This window comes from Rosa chinensis, chromosome 2 (genome assembly GCF_002994745.2).
Source record: "Rosa chinensis cultivar Old Blush chromosome 2, RchiOBHm-V2, whole genome shotgun sequence".
Classification (NCBI taxonomy): domain Eukaryota; kingdom Viridiplantae; phylum Streptophyta; class Magnoliopsida; order Rosales; family Rosaceae; genus Rosa; species Rosa chinensis.
The window spans coordinates 67517846-67538619 of NC_037089.1; the positions used below are offsets into that span (position 1 = coordinate 67517846).

The following is a 20774-nucleotide window of genomic DNA, read 5'->3' on the forward strand; positions in this document are numbered from 1 at the left end:
TCCCCTATGAAGAAGAAAGGGGGGTAGAAAGAGGGAGGTTGCAAGTCCCAAACAAAAAGAAGAGAAAAACAAAAAAAAACTTCAAAAACGAGAACTAAAATAACCTTTAAAACATACCTTAAAAAGTGTCAAAAATTTGCCGGAGGTGGCCGGAGCTTGGCGGTGGTTGGCTGGAATTGTTTGGCAAATAGGTTGTCCTTCTCCCCTCCTTTTTTTTCTTTGACTTCGGCCTAGGCCTGTTTCCCCTTCTTCTTTTTTTTTTTTTTTTCTTTTCTTGCTTCGGCTCAGGCCCACTGAGGCCTTGACTTCTTCTTCTGTCTTTGACCAAAGTGTGGGCCGCATGGCCCTTTTTTCTTTTTCTTTGGGCCGCTCTGAAACATTGGGCTGCTCCCTTCCTTTTTTTTTTTTTTTTGTTCTGCTGACTGGGCTGCGTCCTCCTTTCTTTTATAGGCCGCGTCTCTTTTTTTCCCTTTCTCTGTTTTTTTTTATCTTTTCTTTCTATCTGGTGGAGTTGCTGTCGGTCCGGTCACTTTATGGACTGTTCCTGGGGTGGTGGTTCCAGTTCCTGGAGCCTGGGGTCAGAGCGGCGATGTTGGCCACGTTTGATGGTGAAAAGCGGTCTGGAAGCTTGTGAACCGGGCAGGGATCTTTGTTTTCTTCTTGGAAGGCTGATTCGGTTTTCCGACCAGTTCCGGTGGTTCCGCCACCAGATTCTGAGTTCCTGGGATCAAGAGCTTCAAGGTGGGGGTCGGTGGTTGTTAGGATTTGAAGGCTACGATTTTAGAGTTTCAGAGTTAGAGCTTCGTGCTGATAACATGTTTTAGGAAAATTGAAATTGGGAGAGAATTGAGTTGTACTTTCATTGATAATAAGGGCCTCTTTATATAGAGGATTACAAGCATAGAGATAAGCATAGAGATAGAGTTGTACATGGATACATAATCGTACAATTATTGGATATCTACGAATATCTCTAACATAAACCCTATTACAATTAGAGCAAGTAACCTAGAGTTTGGGCCAGACACATAGTTTAGATTTACCTTAACAAAGTTGAATTTAACTACTCCGTTGGAGATATTTTAGTGCCTAATTTCTTCAATTTTAAGAACCTCGTGTGAACTCGATTATGTACTTCAAAGATATAAAGAGTAACTATATGAGAATCTTAAGTCAGAGCATCTTTAGTAATGCTAGTCATTTTTTAGTCAAATTTTATCCAAAATAGCTAAAAAGTCATTTAAACTAGCCACTTTAGAAATTCGTTTGCATAAATGTTCATTATTTTACCTAGTTTTGAATTTATATTATTTTTCAGATGAAGATTAACTAGTTTAAATATATTTATAAATTACATAAAGTAACTTAAAATAAATATTTTAAATTATAGACAGTCTCATCTCGCTTTCTCTATATTTAAGAGTGGGATAGCTAAAAGTTATAATAGAGAGCTAAACCCTAAGAACATCTTTAGAGCATCTTTAGCAATGCTAGCCATTTTTTAGTTAAATTTTAGCCAAAGTAGCTAAAAAGTCATTTTAGCTAGCCACTTTAGAAATACGTCTGCATCAGTGCTCTCTATTCTAGCTAGTTTTGAATTTATATTATTTTTTAAATGAATAATAAATAGTTTAAATGTATTTATAAAATACATAAAATAGCTTAAAATGAATGTTTTAAATTATAGAGAGCCTCATCTCGCTCTCTATATTTAGGAGCGAGATAGCTAAAAGTTATAATGGAGAGCCACTTAGGAGTCTGGTGCAGCTGCTAAAATAGATAAAAAACTAAACATGCTCTCCAAAATAGCTTAGGAGCCAAAATAGAGAGTCTGCTAAAGATGCTCTTAGCAAACTCTCTATTTTGGCTTTTTAGCTATTTTAGAGAGCATGTTTTGTTTTTTTTTTAATTTATTTTAGCAGCTGTACTAGAATCCTAAGTGGCTCTTCATTATAACTTTTAGCTATTTCGCTCATAAATATAGAAAGCGAAATGATGCTCTCTATAATTTAATTTTAAGTTAATTTATAAATCATTTAAATTATTTCATCTTTATTTGAAAAATAATATAAATTTAAAATTAGATAAAATAGAGATTATTGATGCAGATGTATTTCTAAAGTGGCTAGCTAAAAATGACTTTTTAGTTACTTTAGCTAAATTTTGACTCAAAAATGGCTAGTATTGTTAAATATGCTCTAATCTGGTGCAGCTGTTAAAATATATATAAAAAACTAAATATGTTCTCCAAAATAACTAAAAAGCCAAAATAGAGAGTTTGTTAAAAATACTCTATATCATTGCGACTAGCTTTTTTTGAAAGAAAATATATGCTAGATTAAGCTCACAAAATAAATCATCCATCAACATTAACTATTGGTTCAGGTGATTAAACAAAGTCCCACTACTCTTTTCTTTGCATTGGATTCTTGCAACAACTTCCAACTGCAGCCACAGTTGTTATGTCCTCCACCACAAACCCTTTTGAATATTGCCTTAACTTTCAGAATCATCATATAATTTGGTCCTCACATTTGTCATTATTTTTCAAGAAATATCTACCATAGCTATAATTGCATGTGACCCTTCTTTATACTCAAACTATGAACCTAACCAGCTACCTAGCTAGCCCGTTATTTCTCCAACTCGCCAATTTAGTATCCTCAGATCTTGTGGTTGCTTTACATAATGATACATGGCGAATTTACCACCACACTGGCTATGAAGATTTTTTTTTTCTCTGCTTCTCAAACAAGATTTGAAAGTTTACTTGGCCAGGAGTAAGTTAACTTCTGAGAAATGATTGATCGATGCTTTGAAGCGAAGTGTTCAATGTTTGAGGAACGCCAACAAACTTGCACCTACCGTCCTACCCCAAACATCTTCATTTTTTTTTTTTTTGACATTTACCCCAGACAACTTATACTACTTAAATATGATAGAGAGCATGATCGAACAACTTATTTCTTCTATAAGCAGAAATGCTAAATATGTCGTGCATGTAGTCAAAGTGACTTTGATTATATATGTACGTATGAGAAACATTTGCTTGGATTAGAACAGAAGAGCGTGACGGAATCATATTGTAAATGTATATAGCTAAATAAATGAGAGCCATATATTCTTTGAAAAACAATATATAGTATCACGGCCAATTTTTTGACGTTGGAAATAAAGTACTTGCTAACTTTTATCATGAAATATAAGTCAGTCAAGCTGTAACACTTTAAGAACAATACGATACACACACACCCATCATTAGATTTAATTTTAAGAGTTAAGATTAAAACACATAAATATATAACAGCTAATAAAATTATAATATAATAAAACTATGGATTTGTTTTCAATCATTAGATTTATTTGTTCCTCACAGTTTCTCAAAAATAATAAGTGAAAAGGTGTGTGTATGTTTGTGGATGCCCGTTCTAGAGATGACCTCCTTACTTTAAGAATTTGTCGATATCACACTCCTTCAAGTAAGCCAAAACTATGATCTGGAATAGCCATTGAAGCACCACTCGCGACTCGTGGAATCACCCATGTACTCAGATCAACGGGGAATACAACTGATGGGTCAAAACCCATGAAGATTGGAGGATGAAAGCCACCGTCACTGCAATCAACCTTCAACCTTAGATCTGCCAACGCTGCCCCATTCGGAACCTCGTCGCCATCCTCTTGGGTAAGGAAATGCAGCTATAAAAAGGCACAATTAACCACCTGCCTCATCTTGGACAGAGTAAGAGGAAAGTCTCAAACCCTGAGCCACACGTACAAGTCTGATCGGAGGAGAATAGAAATCCCAAGTTGACGCCGCTGACCACAAACTCTCTTTTGAGAGGAAGTTCTCTCGCACCCTCGAGAGCACACACAGAGATGTGTGTGCTCGCGCGCGCGTGTGTTTATGTATAATATAAATACTAAGAAAGAAAAAATGATTGAAAATTAGCGTCTTCTTTTTTAATGAAAATGTCAATAAATAATTCATAATATTACAACTAAGAATGCATTACTTATAAAGGACATTCTACTTAGTAAGTAAACACTAATACCATTAGACCAAATGGTACTGGGAAATAATTAATCTCTCTTATTTATGGAAAAAGAGTATGGAACATGGTTCAATCTTACCTGTTCTATTAATGTATTCCGACTACTGACTGACTAGTCACCCTTTCTTACATATTATACCGCACAAATCATAACTTGACACTAACGAATTATCAAAATTCCAAGTTACAATGACCCATAAAAGCAAATATTTGGATTTCAGAAACAAAGTGGGGCTTTTAAGGAGAGGTTAAAGGCTCCAACTCGGGGAGAGAAAAACGGAGCGTTTTAGGGTTGGGGTTTTCAAAACGTTTTCTATTGCTTGTCCGGCGGTCCTTCTGTGCCAGCGACGGCGCCATGCCTCGCCGGCATGAGATAGGAGCAGCCGGACGGGCCTCTGGTTCTCTTGCTCTCTGCTATGAAAAGGTTGGCTGTTTGGGCATGGTTTTCTTCCATTCTTCGGTGGCGGCGTTGCTGGTATTGCGAGCCGGCTCGGGCAGATCTGGTGCGGGCTGGGGGATGGCTTCAGGGCGACTTGATCTGGTTGGGGTTGTCCTTCGTTGCCGTGGTGGTTCTGTCTGGTGGAGCGTCGGTGATCGACATGATGATGGTGGGATACCTTGGAGATGGTGGAGGTGGATGACTCTTGGCTTATGGAGGCTGCGCAGAGGTGAAGGTGGTGCTAGGATTTTGATGGACGAGATCTGTGGCAATCTCGTCTGGGTTCATGATGCGTGGAGGTGGTTGGTGGATCTGTGGGCATGGAGTCTGAAACTGGGGCGTTGGATTGGGATTGGGATGATGGATGGAGCTTGGTCAGTCACCGACGGTGGGTTGGATATCCGGTGGTTAAAGAGATTAGGGCAGTGGCTATGCAGTGGTTGGGGGGCCGTTACTAGGTGGGTGGAGGTGGCGGTGCCTGAGCAGTTGGTCAATCATGGTAGTTTCATTAAGTTTTTTATTAGGATTTTAGTTTCAGGTTTTTGGTTAGGTCAAATAAAACGTCCCTACTCAATTGAGCTAGGGTTTGGAGGTTTTGGTCGTGTTGTGGAGCCATCTGTATGGTGTTACTCCTGGGAACAATATGGTACAATTTCAATGCGGTTTGGTTATCAATGGAAAGGTGGATTTCCCTTGCACGTGGTCTGGCGGTTTATGGACACGGTGTGGAAGAGGGTGGAGTGGTTCGTCTGGATGTTGGTGACGAGGTCGTATCGGGACACTCGGGATTGGTTATCGTTCTTCGTAGCCTGGGGTGATAGGCGTAAAAATTGGTTAGGGGTTGAACCTTTTCGGTTCATGGATGTTACTATTAGTGACGGACCCATAACTAGGGATCTTGGTAGGAATATGTGTAGTGGTGTTGATACCACAACCGGTTATTCTAATGCTTTGTAATTTTTTTGGTTATTAATGGATTCTATTTCTTCTCAAAAAAAAAAAAAAGCAAATATTTGGACTAGCTTATCTTCAGCGTTTAGGATTAGTATATACACTTATATTTCTAAATATACCTAATAAATATTTTTATACACTCAGCTCTAACAAACATTTGTCTAATTTTCAGATTTGCCCCTTTCATTAAACAACTAATAGTAACGGGAAAAAAAAAAAAAAAAACTTGCAGTGTGCATCGTCTTCCCCATAGAACTTGCAGCTCTGCATTCCCACTACCCTTTCCCCCAATATGAGCCATCTGTTTTCTCTTCCAATATGAGAACTAGAATTAATTTCTAAGAACCAGATGCTTATGCATTCCACAGAAGAATGGAGGACTATGTAAATATTGATGCTATACTCATTGCTAGATATAAATTACATAGATAAGAAGCCTAACCAAATCTTCTCTTAGGAACTGAAAATTGAATAAAGAAACATTCATCTGGTTTCTTGTTTAATAGAAAAATTCTGAAATTTAGCGATGAAGTGCAGGCTGTGCAGCAAACTTTTTTTTTTTCCTTTCAAATAAAGGATAATATTGGAGTAATTTGGTTAATTTTGTTAGGACTAGGTGTAAAAAGATTTTTACTGAGTACATTTAGAAAGACCCATTGAAAAATTATTGTTGACGTTATTAATTAAGGCCTAACAGTTGTGATCTCAAGTCTCAACCATAGATGGAAGGCCATGTTTAGCGGCAAATCATTTCATATTTTCCAAATTATATTACTTATTTGGTAATCATCTTGGTTAGAAGTATATAATACAAGATAAAAATAATTTTAGCAATTTAAGGCCTCAAATCTTAAGTCTTATTTGAGTCCCCTTATTACAACCCTACCTAAATTATGACTCGATGATCTTTCAAATCGAGATGAAGATTGCATCAAGCATCAAAATCAAATCAATATACAATACCGTTAATGAGTTTTATGGTTTTAAGAACCCTAGCCTATATCCGGTGTTTCCAATGTCCCATGGATTCTCCAGTATTGCTAGTTATTTAAAAGTAGATGAAAGGTCATTAGAGCACTGACAACCGTGGAACGATCAAGAGCTCCTTGATTACTCTAAACCATTAAATACCCAAATGAAAATTATGGCCAAGATCCACCGGTTTGTTAACAGTTTTATATTGTTTCAATGGTGCCAAGAAACACCACAAAAAAAAAAAACACGATCCATAGACCATAATTTTGCAAAGACTGAAAAACCAATAAGGTGTAGAATTACAAAGCTAATTCAATCTTTTTTTTTCTTTCCTCCGTTGAAACCCAAATCTATCGACTATTCAAAATAATCATCTACTACAATGGACACTTCACACTTCTTCTACTGCAATGCACTCGCAAGTGTGAAACCTTAAGACTCATCAACACTCCGCCCAGCCCTCCTCTAGCTCGGGCCTCGCTCTCCTCACTCTCAGTTCCCGTCCGAGCTTCGCATCAACGGCCAGGATCAGCTTCGCCGGCACTCCCGATATCTCCTCCACCCTTCTCAGATTCTGACACGTCGACACCCCTCGGTTCCCGCAGAGTCTCACCCCGAACCAGAACGACGCCGCGAGCGACACTCTCAACGGCACGCCCGGCAGCCGGCCCAGACAAAAGCCCAAAGCATGCAAAGCCAACGACACCGCCACCGCCGAATCACCACTCATCCCCAGCCTCTTGCACCAATTTACGAAAGTACCCTCCGCTCTGGCGTCCGCACTCGTCGACGCAGCTCGCCCTCTCTGCACCCTCCTCTTCGTAAACCTACAGGAGAATCTAGCCGGAACGTACAAATACTTGCCGGAAACACCCGTTACAGAGCTCCCCGATCTCTGCAGACAAACCTTTTTAGTCGTCGTCGTCGCCGTCCCGGGCAATGATTCGGTGCTGGAGACGCACGCCGAGCTCGACGACGACGACGAAAACGAATCCTCGCCTCCGGAGAAATACTCCGGCGAGCAGGATGAGCAGAGCCAGTGAGCATTGGGGACGCCGTCGCCGGAGATCGGGTCTCCGGCGAGGGCTTTGCAATTGGAGCAGAGCCGCTGGCGGACGTGGCGAGCGACGAGAAAGTTGGCGCCGTGAACCCTAGAGTCGCAGCGGAAGCAGAGGAAGGCGGAGTCGGAGGGGCAGTAGAGGGAGGCGTGGTGGTTGCAGAGCTCGCACACACGATCCTTCATTTTTCGAGAATGTTATCAACTTGGAGAATGATATCAACTGTGTATGTTGTTGTGGTGAAGAGAAATGAAGTATTAATGTTGTGGTGTGTTGTGTGGTTGGAGATGGAATGAGAGGGTTGAAGGAGGGAGAGGTGTAGGTAAGGGGGGGTTTTAATAGAGAGAAAGGCGGTGGTGAGGAGGAGTGACAGAGAAGAGAGAGACAGAGAGAGAGAGAGAGAGAGTGTGGGGGGAGTCGAATTTTAATGGTTTTTTTTTTTTTTTTTGAGAGTTTTTATGGTTGGAAATGAGCAAAGTCGAGAAAGAGAGCAGCCAGCCTTGTGTTTGGTTTCTTGTTTTTGACTCTTTTTTTTTTTTTTAAAATAGTTTTTGACTCTTTTTGAGTGGAGGGCTGTGGAGAAATGCATGCATGGATGGTATTTAAATGAGTTGTGTGTAATTTCGGATTTGGTTTTAGTGTAACGGACACACATCTCGGTCTCTGTGTCCACGTAATCCTCGTTGGCCTCGAAACTCGAAACTCGAAACTACTTCAAAAGAAATCCTTACCTTTTGTTTTTTGCATTCTTCGGTCCTTCAACTTCTGGATTTTTATGGAAGTCCCTTGGATGTTTTTGTATTTTTTTTTCTTTTATCTCTCTATCTCTGTGAATGTCAATTGAAGTATGGTTTACATATACAATGCAAAATATGAATCGTTAAATTCTTTTATATGTAACACTAATAACGAAAAAGAACATTTTTCCCTAAATTCACCGTCTTCTTTGTTTGAAAAAGTTGATCATATTGTGTTTGTTTCAAACACTAGTAGATCAATTACAGACATATTAATAAGTGAAAGACGTTGCTTTTTTTTTTTTTCAATTAAAATGAAAATTGTATTGGACATTGACACAAGCATCGTAATTTAGATGAAAGTCTCAAGACATAACGTTACGGTACAAGACAATACACAATTTACGACAAAATTTTGACATGAACTTTACATTGAATTACATAACATATATACAATTTTTTTGGCATATACTCTATTATATTTTAATCGTAACAACTGTGTCAGACAAACATTTAAAAGTATAATGATATATCTTTTGATTTTTTTTTTTTAAAAATACATGTGTTGTGAAAATAAAGTTATTGTAACTGTTTATCCAACTGTAGAAGAACTTAAGAGATTATAGATCAACCATCATCAAAAACACCCAAAATGAATGGCTTGAAGACAAAAATAGTACTATAATGCAAAAAAGGGGAGGAATTCAAATAGTACATTTCGAAGAGGGGAAAACAAGAGAAATGTAACTCCATGCAATAATCAAAAGATAACATATTTGCCGCGGAAAATATCTGGGCTCCTCTAACCGTGGGAGAGAGTAGTACTAGTACGCCAACACCACCACAACAACAACAAATTCTCCACCACCAGATTAACCAACAACACGTGTCAGATTTTGACTACGTCACCATCTACCAAGCCCCAACCTCCAAAACTCCTCGTGGAATTTTGGAATTTTCTCAGATTTCCAAATATACCCCCCTCACCATCATTTTTTTTTTTTTTTTTTTTTAAGCGGGAAGGAGATCCTTTGCGTAAAGAACGCTCCGAAAGAAACGGGGGGCCCACAGAACCGAGTCCTGCGACGTGGTGGAATCTGGCCGGGCATAGACTTTTAGGGTTAGGGTCTTAGCCACACAAATTGATGGCAGAAAAGTAAATCAAGGGCAGCGGCCCATTGCATGGGCGACACGCGTAAGGCGGAGCTGACGGCTGGTGCAGAACCACGAAGTACCGAGCGGTGGCTGTGAACGAGCATTGGCGTGATTTGAATGATTTCGCGTGGGGGGGCCACATCTTCCCTTGAATTGGAGCTTTCTTACCTTTTTTTTGTTTGTTTGTTTGTCGAGAATTCACCTTTTTTTTTTTTTTCTGTTCTCTAGTTTCCACCATAATCGTTCATGAGTTTGTGTTCACGTCATTATATGGCACGCACCAATAATTCTTCTAAAGGTAAGTTAAAGGAACGCAAGATATAATCATTTGAATAATTCCGAACATTTAAAACAATAAACACTAAATATATTGTCTTATACATAATATTTATTTGTCATATTAATACTTTCAGAGAAAGTCGATCTAAAATACTAAAATATCATGCTTTAACTTTTTTTTTAAAAAAGATATCATATTCTAACTTATGATAAGAATATTATGCTGTGAAATAATTGATTGTTTTATAAATACAATCATTATGTAGGTTTGAAGCACGTATCGGAGTAGATTCAAATTGTGCATTCAAACTAGTTTGGATAGTCATGATACTTTGCTAGCGAGGTCTCACACTCATGGTCTGTGCTGAAGGTTTCATTGACGTTAACTTGAAAAATTCGGTCTACCTTTTAGCTTTTACAAACAAGATTAATCAGTTTATCCATTCCAATGTTGGCCAGAAGGCCTAAAAGTCCGCACGCACCAAACCATGCATGATAAGGCATTAAGGCCTGAGCAACTAAGGATAGGAGGACAATAAGGGAATTCTTTCTCTTTAACAAACCTATTGGTTTAACCGTGTAACAAGTACATAACTTCATCCATATATAAGCTTAGCCAAGCCCAACAGAGAGTGACTTCCACTGCTTGTGACAGTTACTGGCCGGAGTCAAAACCCTTTCCACTCTGATTCATCTAAACAGGGTTAACTCTACCGTTAACTTGAGCAAACGGTGTTGAACCCCTTCACGTACTCTCTCCTATGCAGTCTCAACCCCAAATTGACTGGGTTAACTCTACCGTTAACTTGAGCAAACGGTGTTGAACCCCTTCACGTACTCTCTCCTATGCAGTCTCAACCCCAAATTGACTTGCTGCGTTGCAGCTTCCATGGAAATTTGCCTATGGTTATAAGACCCCTCCTGATTGATAGCTCGATCTGCTGATCCTCTCGATCTTGGCAATCTCGGCCACGTACCGTGAGGCCTTGCAAGACCCTTTTCATCTCGTACTACTCCGTCTCCTTCGAGCGCCTCCCCTCCTCTTCCTCCTTGATGCGGGTGCATATGAGACAACATCAAATGCATTATTTTGTTGTTTTTATTATAGATTCGTAATCTTGGATATTTCATTATTTAGATATTTTTAGGGTATTGTTTTACATTTAGTTTAGGATTTACATTTAATTAGCTTTCCATTTTAGCTTAAGTCTACTTATTCTCCAAGTATTGTAAACCCTATAAATATGGGTAATGTAATTGTTGTTGGATAGCTTATGGTTTATGAATAATATCAGTTTATTTGAGGCATGGATTTGCCCTGTTTTACGAGTTTGACACTCCTTATTTCTGGTGTCTGTTGAGTGATTGTTGGAGGCATGTGTTCGATACCTTTTCCCCATCAATTTGGTATTAGAGCTTTGGCACGAGCTTGGTGGATTCCATGTCTCAGGTCGGGCGAAGAAGGGAAGGTTTCAGAATGGAGGGTCATGGCACCAACAACAACATGGCTGAAATAAAAAGGACGCTTCAGCAACTTGCGGTACAAGTCGATCGCATAGAAGCTCGTCGGAGTTCCAACGGGGAGAGAAACGTTACCACTTATCATTAACGTGACGATCGCATCGAAACTCGACGACGGGGTCGTAAGAGTTCCGACAGGGAGAGAAACGTTACCACTTATCATCAACGTGTAAATCGCATCGAAATTCCATACCAAAATAGTGAGAATATTGACGAGGAACAATACATTGATCTCTTTCATCACGGTGCTTCTTTGTGTGAGTCAGACATAAAGGATGAAGGTATGAACACATTTGACTATTTTGGTATATCATGTTCTTCTTCAAATTCATCGAACTTGGATATGCCGCCACTTTTTGATAACTATGATTATGAAGAATATTGCGGTGAAAATTGTTTGGAGATTGATAAGGCTCGCCCATGCAAAGGTTTCTTCTTCCTGAGCAACAAGATCATGACATCGTTAAAGTCATGCAGGTCCATGTTATGGAAACATCATCGGCAATTGTAGGTCATGAAATTAATTCATGCGTGGGTGATATCGTTGATTTGGATGATCATGTAGATAATTTAGATCCAAAGTCCAAACTAGATGTGGATGTCATCATTGTCTTAGGATCTCAAAAAACAGAGCATAGTATGTGTGGTTTAATACATGAGCATCCTAATAGAATTCATGATGTTAGTCTTAAGAAGTCATTTATCTCCAACAAGCTGGCGGAGAATGTTGAATCTAAAAGCAATTTTTCATGATCCATTACAAGAAGATGCAACTCACAAACTTATTGATTTCATTGGGGTTAATATGTTCTGCTTACAGATTCCAAAGATGTTAATCGATATTGTCAATCGTATCAAGAAAGGTGAGACAAATTTTGGGTTGGCAAAATTTATTATTATGAGCAGATTTCTCAAGTCAAGACTAGGAAGGTATTCCAAGTATTTATTTATTTGGAATGGAAGGAATCAATTGCAAGCTAATCTGTTAAAAGAAGATTTGAAGCAATGGAAGGTTTTGTTGGATTTTCTTCAATCAATGGCTCATATTCGAGGACGAATTCTTTCCAACCAGGGAAGGATGCGGGTGCATATGGGGCAACATCAAATGCATTATTTTGTTGTTTTATTATAGATTCGTAATCATGGATATTTCATTATTTAGATATTTTTAGGGTATCGTTTTACATTTAGTTTAGGATTTGCATTTAATTAGCTTTCCATTTTAGCTTAAGTCTACTTATTCTCCAAGTATTGTAAACCCTATAAATATGGATAATGTAATTGTTGTTAGATAGCTTATGGTTTATGAATAATATCAGTTTATTTGAGGGATGGATTTGTCCTTCTTTACGAGTTTGCCACTCCTTATTTCTGGTGTCTGTTGAGTGATTGTTGGAGGCCTATGTTCGATACGTGTTCGATGCGGAAAAGGTATCGAACACAGGGCCAAAGCTCTGATACGAAATTTATGGGAAAAAGGTATCGAACACAGGCCTCCAACAATCACTCAACAGACACCAGAAATAAGGAGTGGCAAACTCGTAAAGAATGGCAAATCCATGCCTCAAATAAACTGATATTATTCATAAACCATAAGGATGGGGAAAAGGTATCGAACACAGGGCCAAAGCTCTAATACCAAATTGATGGGGAAAATGTATCGAATACAGGCCTCCAACAATCACTCAACAAACACCACAAATATGGTGTGGCAAACTCGTCAAGAAGGGCAAATCCATGCCTCAAATAAACTGATATTGTTTATAAACCATAAGCTATCCAACAACAATTACATTACCCATATTTATAGGGTTTACAATACTTGGAGAATAAGTAGACTTAAGCTAAAATGGAAAGCTAATTAAATGTAAATCCTAAACTAAATGTAAAACAATACCCTAAAAATATCTAAATAATGAAATATCCAAGATTACTAATCTATAATAAATCAACAAAATAATGCATTTGATGTTGCCCCATATACACCCGCATCACTCCTCCTTGGGATTCGTCAACATCGTCACCGAGATCAGAGACTTCAAGTCCATCCACTTTGACGACGGCGTTTTGGTCCAGCCGGGCAATGCCACCTCTGATCCACCGATGAGGCCCGCCAACCGCAGCAAAGGATGATGCCTCTTCTCCCTCTCTCCACAGACCTTAGCTCTCTCCGCGACGGGAAAAGGGTCAAAAACTAAATCTCCCAGTTCAAATTAGAAGCAAAAGGGTTTTTTGTTAAACATGTGGATAAGGCGACTTTAACGTTATTGAGAGAGAGAGCATCTAAATGTGACATTTGATGATGTGGCAACTATCTGACCATAAAATTACTTGTGAACCATAATTTTATGAAATTTACATACATTTACTGTAGAGGAGCTCAATCCATAGTTATATGTTATTAGAAATGAACGGCTCTCCCCTTGTTGTTGGTACTCCAAACATTCGTAAAGCTTGAAGTTGAAGCTCGTGCTTTGAGAGATGCTCTACTTAAAAGGCCCCGGATAATAACTATTCCCACATTCAAGATGAAGGAGAAATGAAGCTAGTTACTGAATGTATCAACCAAGTTTGTGTCAATTTTGGTTTTGCTAGTTTTGTTTCATTGTTAGCTTGTTTTGAGAAGTTTCGGTTTGATCCCCCTCTCTTGTTGTTTACTTATTCTTTGATTCATTCAATAGTGTTAGGGAGCTCCTCTCTCTCACTCATCTTTCAACCAAAAAAAGAAAAAACGAGTTTGTGATATTCCTTGTGTTCGTTCTATTATCGGAGACACTCACCATTGCCTCCATATTTGCAGATATTTCCTTAAATCAATCTCACTTTTGATTTTGTGACTGCTTTGGGTCTGGTCATAACATTTATCATGCTTGATGTCGGTTTACCTCTTGGTGCTCTATTGATTTAGACTTGGATAAGTTTGTATGGGATGCCCAAAAGGCTTTAAGTTGTAATTTTATTCCTCTTTCAATTAATAAAAAAGAGCATAGATGTTGTTGTAGAGAAACTGAATTTGAGAGGAATTTGCTATGTATTCTCATTGATAATAGGGGCATCTTTATATATAGGATTACAATGCATAGAATCTCAATCATACAAGGAAAGTAATCGTACATTGATTAGGAATCTAGATCCTCCTAATTTAACCCTATTACCACTAGAGCAAGTAACCTAGAGTTTGGACCAAACACAAATTAGGGTTTACTTGAACACTCCCCCTTGTGTTGCCCAAACGTGATGCTTCTCTCGTTGCCTCGTTAAAAATCTTACCGAGTAACAAAAACCCAGAGGGACAAAAACATAACTTCGGTCGAAGGGGAAAAAGAGCACAACACACACTTCACGATCCGTGGTTTGGAGCCACCTGATTTGGGTAGCTGAATTCCATCTGGAACTTTCATGTATATTTCCGTATATAGATCCCCATATAGATACGCAGTAACCACATCCATAAGCTGCATGTTTAGTTTTTCAGAAACTACCAAACTGACAAGGTAGCGGAACGTAATGACGTCCATTAAGGAAGGATAGGTCTCCTCGTAGTCTATTCGAGGGCGTTGTGAGAAGCCTTGCGCCACAAGGTGAGCTTTGTACCTTACAATCTCGTTTTTCTCATTACGCTTTCTAACGAATACCCATTTGTGTCCAACTGGTTTGGTGTTGAGCGGTATTGATACAACATTGCCAAATACCTTTCTTTTTGCAAGAGAATCAAGTTCTGCCTGGATCGCATCTTTCCATTTTGGCCAGTCAGCTCTACGTTGGCATTCATCAACGGAGCGTGGTTCGATGTCATCGGTCTCAATAATCTCACGCGCCACTGAATACGCGAATACATCATCAATGATGATGGAGTTTCTTTCCCAAGTCCCATGTACACTAGTGTAATTGCAGAGATCTCTACGTTCTCAGGGATAGGTTCTGACATTGAGGCGTCCCCCAACAATGTCTCTTGGACATAACCATAATTCAGAACATTCTCATGAGACAGATTTTGAGTATCGATGATCAAATGATTTGTTTGTGCCTCTGTCACGCCCCTGATTTTACAAACATGAAAATCGATATATAATCCCATAATTACATATGCGTGAACGTTCAGCCATCAATACAAAATACCTGGAAACTTTTTCCCTTTATACCATATACATATTGATGCCCTGAACCCACTATCTCACTATTGATCCGCCCACAGAGTCATATATTACATAAGCTTACGAATTAAATTGCCATCACAAAATAAAACGTAAATGCTCATCAGAGTTTTGCTACAAAGCAGAAGTCATAACAATGGCAAAGCCAACAAAATTTGGTTCCTACCCGTAATGCTGCCAGCACACCACCTCAGCTTCAGCCACGATTACCCTGACCTGCAGGATTAACCCCTACACAATTCCATTGAATAGTGCACCGGGTTGCCACACAACAAACCCGGTAAGCTTATGAAGCTCGTATGAGTAAACTCAAAACCACAAAGCAAAACACATTTCTTAAGTCACCCCAACCTAAACACGATATACAGATAGCTCACACCTACAACCATCGATTCCATAATTTTCCACATAGTGCCTACATAAGTCAGCTGGTGACTAAACTACATGCCCAGATTCTCAACCTAGCATCTCATTACACAAATTTCCCCGTCAAACAAAATCTCCTTAGATAATGTTTGAAAATCCCTCGACGCACAACAGTGAGTCACAAGGATCACACTCATTTCCTTCCCACTGGAACCTTGTCATCAACATGACATCAAGGTGAAAACAATGAATCACCTTCCTATCCTCACACAGAGCACAATCATCACCACTAAGGTCTTCAAAATAAATCAAACAATCAATCAATCAAATCAAGAAGAAAACAAGGCAATCACAATTCAAAACAAGCAAAACAAGCAAAACAAGTCATGGTAACCCCTGCATATAATTTAGTTCAGGAGGTCACACTAAGTCAAGCAATTCAAATCAAAGTAGTCATCGTAATCCCTCACTCTGACGTCTGTGGGTAGCCCCGACCATCACAGCAGTCCTCTCGATCTTTGTTAACTTAATAACAATTCAGCTCCGTTAACGAGCAGTCATCACACTGATCATCACATAGATTCCACCGGTCTTCACCCATATATTCATCATCCTACTGATCATCACATAGATTTCAAGGATCATCACATAGATTTTGCCGGTCATCACGTAGATGGAAATCATCATACTAATCATCACACAGATATCGCCAGTCATCACAAAGATAGCGATCATCTAACTAATCATCACATAGATATCGTCGGTCATCACATAGATAGCGATCATCACATAGATTCATTTCTAGTCATCACACAGATAACAATCATCACACAGATATTCCTACACAAGTTACATGTGAAAGCTTCATAAAAAATTTGATTCAACAAGAACCATAACAACCTATAGTGGAGAGATTAAAGAGGTTGGTACCCTGATCAGTATCTCAATGCTTGCGAGCTGCTAGGGATCAGAGCGATGTCATAAACTTTACATGCATTGAAAAAAATGGTACCTGAATACGATGATATGAGTAAGTTTCACAACTCAAAAGTATTAATTTCGAAAGCAAATAATTATATGGGTAAGCAAATGCGCGCTGAGTCTCAAAACCTAAAATCAGATATCTAGCCCAAAAAAAAAATAAAAAAAAATAAATAAATAAAAAACTAAAACCAGATAGCATTCAACATAAACCAAACGGACTATAATCATGAGAACACTCGAGGAGCCACAATATATGGTTTCAAACATTGCCAATGGCATCTTGTTTCTCAGTAAGAAACTTCCAAATTGTTTCCGTGAAAACATAAATTAAAATTGTTTGGCTCCAAAACCAGCTGGTGTGCAAACAGTCTCTTTTGGGCGAGTGGTTGCGCAGGCGTGCCAGCACCGCGGGGTGCAGTCGTTGGGGTAGTCCCGTGACCTGACTTCTTCTTCAAGCGCTGTGGACGAGGAGAGCACCAACCTCGTCACAGGGTTCTTTTCTTGCCTTTCGGAAAAGGACTTCTTTGCCTTACGCGGGTAAGGGCTTTGGTTGTGGTCTCTTTGCGTTCACTGAATCGATACTTAGTGTTGTAGACTAAGCAGAGCAATCACTGGGAAGTTGAGAGAAGCACGGGTTTGCTAAAGCGTGACTCTAGCTTCGCTGGGTTGCGAGGGTGTTACCCTTGCTTCGCTGGAAGTAACAGTGGCGGTTGTGCTCGCAGTCGGCTCCTGGGGAGACTGGGACTGGAAGTACGGTCGCCGGGTTGATCTGGTGAGGCTGACAGTCGGCTCGCGAGGAGACTAGGACTGGCGGGCGGTCACCGGGTTTCAACAAGGTTGAGGGTTTGCTCCGGGGAGGCTTTGTAATCGCTGGGATTGATTGATTCGAGAGAGGTCTTCTTCTGTATCGTCTTTAGCTTCTATATATAGGCTACTGTAGGTTCACTTTCCTAATATGACTGGAATACTATATTTTAGGCCACAGTTATTGGCCTTGAATCAAATCAAAACTCTTAATAGTTTTGATATTATCGTAAGCGATAATTAATAATTATCCTCCTCTGTCGCCGCTAGAATGTAGGCAAGGATTACTTGCCTCTTAGAATCCTAGATGTAATCGCTGGATGCCCGCAATAGGATGCGCACGTATTAATTGCAAATATATCTTCGCGCCTTCACGAGCACTCGTATCTCCACGCAATTAAGGATGATATCTCCTTATGGAACACGGGATGAGCAAAACTACAAACCAAATCCATGTAGCCTTATTTATGGGCCGCAGGTATCGGCCCGCTGGCTCAGACCCACTAAAGGATTTTGCCAAAATTACTTTTGGGCTCAAACAAAAATCATAAAAAATGATGTCTTGAGGTTTACGTTTTGCACTTATGGTAAAAAAAACCAATCATTGTTGTTTAACTCCTCCTCCTCCTCATCATCTCCATCACATTCAGGGCAGCTGCTTCAGGCAAACAGGCCGCATCCTCGTCACTTGGTCTTTTATTACACTGCAAATAAGAAACAAGAAAAAATACACATAAATACGACAATATATTATATGCATGTAACATTTCCAACCCAAAATCAATTATGCAACTGATGACCCTACGAAGATGGAGATTGAAACTGTAAATCCCCAAACCTGCAAAGAGGCAGCTAGATATCACTTGGTTAATTTACACTTAAAAGTTGTAATTCTTAGTTGTTGACTTTCCAAAGTCATGGGCTATATATGAAAATTTCACTATAGCGAATTTAAAATCCAGAGAGCACCTAAGTTGTAAATAATGTCGATGATTCCTAAAGGTTTTGCAGTTTTTTTGCAGGTTTGTTGTAACTGCCGTGGGATTAAATGGGAAAGCCAGTGAAAATGCAATAATATATGGAGAAAAAGGCAACCTTATATTCAAACAGTACATAAATATTGTGAATCCATTCATATTTGGCACTAAAATGAATATTGTTGTAGGCACCTGCTCGGTGCATATACATGATCATCATGTTATGGAAGTTTTTGTATTTATGATAAAATCCTATTTCAGCTATAATGTCCATGGCAGTCACATCTTTAATCACTGGTGTTATTCGTACTACCAGGAGTGCAATTGTTGGTAGACTTAGCTTTTTTATTTTTAGTCGTTTTGAATAAATTGTGCAACCCAAGTTTTAATGGATACTATTTTCTAAAAACATGACAAAAAAAAAAAAACTCTAGGAGAGCTTTTCTCTCAACCCTAGTTGCCTACGGCCTCCTAGCCTCCCTCACCATTCTCCACCTCCTTTCACCTACTCTCTCTCTCTACCTATGGCATTCATTGACGCGGTAACGGTGAGTTTTGCTGCCTTGCTTGCCCTTGCCGAAGGGGGACGCTCCCCTGACTTGGGGAAGATCGGTGGAGGTCCAGTGCGGAAGTCCTCCCAATCTTTTCTCCTCAGAAAGCCTTTGACTCGGAAACCCATAGACCCAAAGGCATTCATGTCTCACTTCAATCGAACCTGGATGGTGGATAAGGATTTTAGGGTTCAAGAGCGTCCTAGGGACCTGTTCTTGTTCTCTTTCGCTGCTGCACGTGATCGGAACAAGGTTCTTCGAGGGGGAGTATGGTGTTTTGACCGAGCCCCGGTTTGTTTTGAAGTGTATGATGGAGTCAAGCCTCTGCATGAAATTCAGTTTAAACATCTGTAAATCTGGACTAGGGTTTCTAGCATACCTCCTCTGTAGGAAGAACCCGAGAATCTCACCTTGATTGGCAACCTTTTCAGTGGTTTTTTGGAGTATGACAAGAAGGAATTTAAGAAGGGGGTGATTAGGGTTTTATTCATCCATGACATATCTAAACCGATCTTGTTGGAAAGAAAAGTCTTCCTAGATACTGGGGTTGAACCCATGTTGCAGTTTCAGTTCGAGCATCTGCGGGGGAGATGCACTCAATGTGGTCTGATCACACATGCTGGACTTGCTTGTGAGGAACCCACTGCAGTAAACCCTACACCTAGGGTTTTACACTTTCCCGGAGCTTCGACCTTAGGGAATTCCTTTGCTTTCTCTACTAAGCATAAGAGAGACCTTCTCTCTACTTCCCCGACCGTCCCAAGGAAGAAGTGCCCTGTTTTTCGTCGAGTGGAGCGTCCAACCTCGGAGTCTTCTTCTCCCATTGAGCCGGCTGCAACAGTAGCCAGTACTGGGGTGGCAAACATTGCTTTGCCACACGGGTTGGAGAGTAACGAAAGTCTAGGTGAGGTTCCTGAACTGGCTATTTCTGGTGACATTATTATTACTCCAGGTACTCAGAAGCAACAGACTGTTTTGCCGTCCAAAAAGCGGAAGGGTGGTGGTGCTTGCCATCCTAGTCCCAAGAAATTTAAAACAATCTTGAGTGGCAAGATTCCAACACTGCATGCTGAGGCACTTGGCCTCATTGAGGAGGATGGCGACCTCACTTTGGTCACGCTGAAAAAGAAGTCTGGTAGGCCTCTTGGAAGCAAGAACAAGACTCAACGTGTGAACAAGAAGCTTGATGGTACTCCCCTGAAGATTACTTATCCTACTAGTACTGAAACTGGTCCTAGCCCTAGGGACAAGGGCAAAGGAAATATTTAATCTTTCCAGCTTCCTTTGCCTTTCACTAGAAGTTGAATTTCTACTACTTGCATCTTAGTTTCTCTAGTTGTACACCAATTGCGGTCCCTAGGCGACTAGGCTACTACTTCATGAGAGGTTAGTAGGGTGGTTTTATTTCTTGTGTTTAGGCTAAATAATTGAGCGAATGTGTTAACAGTGAAGGTAGCATGTCCTTTGTATGGTAGCTTATACCATTTATGAGTTTGGTGTAAGACAATTTTAGATGTATGAGCCTTCTGGCCCTTGATATCTGAATGAAGTTATCTCTTTTTATCAAAAAAAAAAAAAATGGATACTATTTTCTAGGGACTTTAGATCTCCCGATTCAACCACATGTGGTTTGAACATTGTGAGGGAGCTTAGAATCTGAAGTATGTATTATAGAAATATATCTATTACAGTTGTATGATGTCAATTAATGAACTTATTCATTTCCTTTAAAAAGCTACAGTTATTTTGGTTTAGAAAGATATGT

At 39.6% G+C, this 20774-nt stretch overlaps 1 protein-coding gene across 1 annotated transcript; it reads right to left on the reverse strand.

The window, feature by feature from the left end:
- Positions 1–6671: 6671 nt before the first annotated feature.
- Positions 6672–7825, reverse strand: LOC112187659 (B-box zinc finger protein 32). The gene has a single exon (XM_024326541.2). It carries the CDS (start codon positions 7664–7666, stop codon positions 6866–6868), a length of 801 nt encoding a protein of 266 aa, XP_024182309.1. The 5' UTR covers positions 7667–7825; the 3' UTR covers positions 6672–6865.
- Positions 7826–20774: the final 12949 nt, after the last annotated feature.